Source organism: Acomys russatus, chromosome 19 (assembly GCF_903995435.1).
Source record: "Acomys russatus chromosome 19, mAcoRus1.1, whole genome shotgun sequence".
NCBI lineage: Eukaryota > Metazoa > Chordata > Mammalia > Rodentia > Muridae > Acomys > Acomys russatus.
The window spans coordinates 41,242,706-41,249,195 of record NC_067155.1 but is presented as its reverse complement, the minus strand read 5'-3'; the positions used below and the strand labels follow the sequence as shown (position 1 = coordinate 41,249,195).

Genomic DNA, 6,490 nt, shown 5'->3' with positions numbered 1-6,490 from the left:
TCTCTCTCTCTTTCTGGGGTGCCCCCTTCTCCTTTCCTTCTCTCCCACGCTTCTACAATAAGCTTCCTCATATTATACCTGTTGCCTGGCATCTTATTTTTCATATTTAATAGGGGGTCACCACGACATGAGTCATGATGTTAGGAAGGCTGAGAACCACTGTTTTAGGTTCAATCTCTAGTATGGGGGAAAAACAAACAAACAAACAAAAGAACCAGTCTTAGGATACAAACATGAAACTCCAGGCAGCAAGGCTCTTTTTCTGGACCACTCCAAGTGTGTACCCGAGCCCTCCAACACCCAAAAGTCCCAAACAAGGCTCCTCATCGACCATGGCTGGGCCACAAGTGAAGGTCAGTAGATAGGATTGGAGATGTCTGTGATACATTCCCCAAAGATAACTTTCTCCCAAGCCAGCAGCTGAGCCACCAAGCCCCGATTTGGGCGCATGTTGTTTTTGCACTTCTTTACGCGGGCCCAGGACCTCTGTGGGTGCAGAGATAAAGAAGGCTTCAGGACAGGTGTTTGGATCCTTCCAGGGTAGATCACAGCCAGCTCAGGTGGGAACGGGAGATCCCTACCAAGAAGCCCACATGATGGCTTGCGATTAGATGAAGAAACGGGCTGGGATGGCAGTTTATTTGGTAGTGTGTTTTCAGAGCAAGCATGAGGAACTAGGTCTAGTCCACAGGACCCATCTAAGAAAACTGTGATGGCACTCTTATAATCATAGTGCTGAGGCAGGGGGATTCCTCAGGTTCACTGGCCAGCTTGCCTAGATTAATTGTGGAGATCCAGGCTGAGTTGAGGGGGGGCAGGGAGAGGAAAAGGGAAGCCACAAGACTAATCATCTGAGTTCAACCCTAGTGACCCATATGGTCTCCATCCTTCCAGGTTTCTTATTTCTCCTCCTCCTCTTCCCCCACCCCCACTTCTCCTTCCCCTTGACTGTTTATCATTAGCACATAGAACCACAATGGAGAGTTACGTGTTTAATTTATTACCTTGCATTTGTTTAGCTGTGTTTATTAGCGCTACTGTGTGTGTGTGTGTGTGTGTGTGCGCGCGCGCATGCACGAGGGCCTGAGTTTGATCCCCAGAAGCCATGTTTACTCTCAGCACTTAGCACTTGCAAGCTCAAGGCCATTGAAGAAATTTGTCTCAAAAGTCCAAGGTGGATGATGCCTGAGGAGCGATACCTGAAGCTGTCCTGTGACCTACACACACACACACACACACACACACACACACACACACTTCCTCATATGCACCCACAACACAAACACATACACATACCTTCATATGCACGTACAACACGCACACACACACCCACACACACACACAGAAGGAAACGTCAAGTGTGTGAGATACTGAATGTAGGCAATCCCCTACCAGCACAGTGGTGGCTGACAGGCTGGGAGGGTACTTGTCTTCCTACATGGGGCCCTGGGTTTGACCATATAAAATCGGGCATGGGAGCTGGAAAGACGACACAAGAGTGCTTGCTGCAAGCCAGGCCCAGTGGTGCATGCCTGTATCCCAGCACTCAAGGAGGCAGAGGCAGGCGGATCGCTGTGAGTTTAAGCCCAGCCTGGTCTACAAAGTGAGTCTAAGACAGCCATGACTACACGGAGAAACCCTGTCTCGAAAAACCAAAATAATAGAGTGCTTGCTTGCTGCTTTTATAGAAGACAGTTCCCAGAACCCACACTGGGTGGCTCACAACCACCTGTAACTAAAACTCCAGAGGATTCCACACTCTCTATGCGTGCATGCGCGCACACTCGAGCGAGCGCGCGCGCGCGCGCGCGCGCGCACACACACACACACACACACACACACACACACTCTAAATCAACTTAAAACAAAACTGGACATCCTGGCACAGGTCTGCAGTCCCAGTGCTTGGCGTGTGGCAGATCAGAAGTTCAAGGTCTTGCTTGACTGTACACTGAATTCGAAGTCTGGGTTACACGGATCCCCATGTGAATAAAAGACATTGAGATGATAAAGAGGGAATATCCAGTAACTCCAGCATCCGGGAAACTGATGGAGGATGGGAGGCCTGAGTTTGAGAACAGCCTAAACTACAGAGTGAGAACCTGTCTCAAAAGATAAAGTGAAGAAGGCCTGTGCCAAGTGTCAGGACAGGCCAAGAACATGGCGCCTGCAGCCACTGCAGCCCTCAGCTCCTAACGCGGCAGCTGGGTCTCACGGGCAGGAAGGTCTCTTTCTGTCCACCCTGGGTGAAATGGGAAGCACCTGCCAGGGTATGCCTGGTGAGAGTCAGCAGGCCCGTGTCTTAAGGCTGCGAGGCCATGTTCTTCCTGTTACCTTGGGGCCCTGTGGGGAGTACGGGTGCTGCACCTGGGCCGATGGGCTTGGGAGGTCAGCTGTACTATCTGCAGCTGTGCAGCCTCAGGGAAAGCACCTGGACTTATCACACCTGGAAAAAAGATGGGGCGCATAATGGTGTCTAAGCTGCTGGTCATTGTGAATGTATCATTAAATATAAAAATCTAAAAGGACCAGGGGCAGTGGGACACAGCTAGAACCCCGGCACTTAGGAGGCGGGGCAGGAAGAAGGACTGTGAGCTCCAGCCTGGGGTTGCATCAGGAATTCCCTGTAAGCCTGAGTTGTATACCCAGTGGTAGATGGGCCTGGTTATCTACTGAATTCCAGCCCAACATATACTATTTGCAAAATCTATGCAACATAGTGAACCCTATCTTTAAAAAAAAGCAGCTGGGCTCAGTGGCACACACCTGTAATCCCAGCTGTTACAGGATCTCTTATCCCAATGTGATCCCTGAGATTGTGAACTGTAAAAATGTGTCTTTGAGCCGGGAATAGTGGAACACATCTTTAATCCCAGCATTCGAGAGGCAGAGGTAGGTGGATCACTGTGAGTTCGAGGTCAGCCTGGTCTACAAAGTTAGTCCAGGACAGCCAGGGCTACACAGAGAAACCCTGTCTCGAAAACCAAAACAATCTGTCTTTGCTCCCATTGTGATCCCTGAGATTGGACTGTAAATCCCTGTTTCCTGTGGCTGAACCCTAATACACCTTTAATCCAATAACTTTCTGTTTATTATAAACAGGTGAATAAGGTGTGGTTCAGTCAGCGTTACACACACCTTTAATCCTAGAGCTATCTGTACACAGGATTTAATAAAGTTAACCCTAGGCCAAGAGGCAGAGCAAAAAAAACAGCTGACAGGGATTCAAGAGTAGGAGACTTTGAGCTGAGGGGTATTTAAGACAGCATGTAGAAATAGAAGGGGTCTGTGGGTCTTTAGTCTTTGACACTTCTTTGGGCTTAAGACTTTAGCTTGGCTCTTAGAGCTCCTTGGCTCCTTGACTTTTAGCTTTTCTGGCTTTGAGCTAGCAAGCCTTTGGCCTTGGAGTTTTTGACCTTTTCCTCCTGGGCTGCCAGCTGAGCTAGTGAGCCTTTTGAGCCTTCTCCATTGGGACATGAGGTGAGTAGGAAGGTCAGCTGGCTGCTTTCTCTGCCTCTCTGAGATAGCAGGTTTTTCACCACAGCATCTGGCTTCTGGGTCTTTATTGGTAAAATAGAACAATCAGAGATTTTCAATTAAAACAACTCCCAGCACTCAGGAAGGCAGAGGCAGGCAGATCTCCGAGAGTTCGAGGCCAGCCTGCTCTACAAAGTGAGTCCAGGACAGCCAAAAATACACAGAGAAACCCTGTCTTTAAAAACAAAAGATAAGAAAATGAGATGTAATATGAATTATTTTATCTTTCAATAAAAATGTGTTTAAAAAAAAGATAAAAACAAACAAACAAATAAAAGCACCAAATGAAGGCTAGAGAGATGGCCCTGGGGTTAAAAGAAATTGTTGCTCTTCCAGGAGAAGAGCACCCATATAGTGGCTCACAACTCCAGTTTCAGAGGATCTGACTCCTTCTCCTGGCATCCTGGGACACTGCATGCATGTTGTGCACAACACAGAGGTAGAGAAACACCAGCACACAAAAAATAAAAATAAGCAGTCTGACAGTGGTAGTGCAGGCCTTTAATCCCAGCACCCAGGAGGTAGAAGAAGGTGAATCTCTGAGTTCAAGACCAGCCTGATTTACAGAGTCAGTTCCAGGACAGCTAGGGCTACACAGAGAAACCCAATCTTGAAAACAAAAACTAAAACAAACAAATGCAAATCTTTAAAAACAAATAAGTTTACTTATTATCATTGTGTGTGCATGCTATGTATAGGGTGGGTACACGTGGCACTGCACACTTGTAGAGGCCAGATGTGGAATCAAGTCTCTCCCCAACTTTACCTAGGTTTCAGGTATTAAACTCAGGTGCCAGGTTCGAAGGCTTTACCTGCTTAGTCACCGTGCCAGCCACTTTTCTACAGATCCTTAATGGACACAGATACCAGAGGGTTCAACCTGCCTGCTGCATAGACAGAGCCTGCCCAGTACGCGAGCTCCATGGCCAAGTTATGCTAGTGAGGCACCCACCACGGCAAGAATCAGCCTCCTGGCCACAGCCAATAAGATTCACAGCTCTTCTTGGCCAAGAGTTAGTTAGAAGGCTCTCTGGAAAGAGTGTCCAGGGTTGGCACTCCCTACAAAGGACAAAGATGGCACTCGAGAAACAAGTGCCATGTCTCACCTGGACCTGGGGGGAATCCAGCATCTACCACTGCCAGGGACAAGCAAACCAGGCAGCAAGTGCTGTGCAGCCTTCAGGCCCTAGCTGAGCTAGGAAAGGAGCCAAGCCAGAAGAAGGCTCACTTCACCCTCATCCCAACCCACCCTGGCTAGAAGCCTGTGAGTTCTGCTTTGATGTGGCTATAAAGGACTGACACTGTCACAGTTGGATGGCTCACAAGCTTTTGGGGTTTTGTTTTGTTTTCCCAGTGCTAGGTGGGGATCAAACCCAGGGCCTTTAGGATTCCAGGTAAGTGCACTCTTGCTCAACCACACCCTAGGCTGCTCACTTGAGTATTGTAGGAAAGAACACTCAGCCATGCCTGGGAGACTCTAAGCACTCGTCCACTGAGCCACAGCCCTGCTGGGGGCTTCTAGGCAAGTGCTATACCACTGAGCCACAGCCCTGCTGGGGGCTTCTAGGCAAGTGCTATACCACTGAACCACACCCCAGGTTGAAATCTGGAGGTTCTTTAGATTCATTCTGTCCATGCCCTCTGACCCCGCAAGCAGGTTGTGACTAGCAAAGTTTAGCATGGAAGATGCCAGGGCAGGCTCTAGCCTGCCATCAGTCATGAGTGTGTTCCCCCCTCCCCCAGTGTTGCTATTCAAGCTTCTGATTTTCTATGCCTCTGTTTTCAAGGTAAAGGAAATTGACTGGCTGAAGCCACATGGCTGTGCCTTCATGAAAATCTCTTTGGGACAAACCCAAACTAACTTGGAAACTGGTAGTTAATTTCAGTTCTGAACTTGGCAGGGTTTCAAATCACCCAGTAGGGATTCTCGATGAGTGAATATGTAAGATAGACTGGCCTGTGGGTCTGTCTGAAGGAGATTGCCTTGATTGTGTCAACTGATGCAGGAAGATCCATCTTTAAGGTGGGCAGGATCATTCACTGGCTGACATCCTTGACTGTAGAAATGGAGAAAGTGAACTGGGCTGCAGTGCTGCAGTGTGCATGCACCAGTGAGCACAGATGCAGTGTGCATGCACCAGTGAGCGCAGATGCAGTGTGTATGCACCAGTGAGCGCAGATGCAGTGTGCATGCACCAGTGAGCGCAGATGCAGTGTGTATGCACCAATGAGCACAGATGCAGTGTGCATGCACCAGTGAGTACAGATGCAGTGTGCATCCACCAGTGAGCACAGATGCAGTGTGCATGCACCAGTGAGCACAGATGCAGTGTGCATCCGCCAGAGCACAGATGCAGTGTGCATCCATCACTCTGTGCTTCCTAATAGTGATACAATGTGACCAGCTGCTTCAAGCTCCTGTTACCTTGACCTACCCACCACTTTGGATTATACCTGGACTATGAATCAGAACAAGCCCTTTCTCCCTTCAGTTGCTTTTGTGGAGTATTTTGATCACAACAGGAAAAGAAGCTAGGAGCTGGAGAAATTGCTCAGCAGCTAAGAGGAGTCTATGCGGCTCTTGCAGAGGGCTGGAGTTGAGTTCCTGGGTGCCTATAACTCCAGGTGTAGGGGAGCGCTCTCTCTCTCTCTCTCTCTCTCTCTCTCTCCCTCCCTCTCTCTCTCTCTCTCTCTCTCTCTCTCTCTCTCTCTCTCTCTCTCTCTCTCTCCCACTCACTCACACACACACACAGACACACACACACAGAAGAGTGGGGAGTGTACCTGAGGGTAGCCTCAAACTTGCTCTGTGGTTGAGGATGACCTTGAACTCCTGATTCTCCTGCCTCCCTTTCCAGTCCCAGTCCTAAAATTGCATGTCCCTACACACTTGCTTCATGTGTTGATGGGAACTAAACCCAGGACCTTTGTTTGTTTGAGACAGTATCTCAAC

General features: G+C 48.9%; 1 protein-coding gene across 3 annotated transcripts in view; it reads right to left on the bottom strand.

The window, feature by feature from the left end:
- Styxl1 (serine/threonine/tyrosine interacting like 1) overlaps positions 1 to 6,490 on the bottom strand; it is a 32,408-nt gene continuing 25,918 nt past the window's right edge. For all 3 annotated transcript variants that reach the window (XM_051161295.1, XM_051161293.1, XM_051161294.1), the window contains one exon: positions 1 to 486. In XM_051161295.1, the coding sequence (XP_051017252.1) occupies positions 355 to 486 (132 nt within the window). In that variant the 3' untranslated portion in view covers positions 1 to 354. The remainder of the gene's footprint in view (positions 487 to 6,490) is intronic.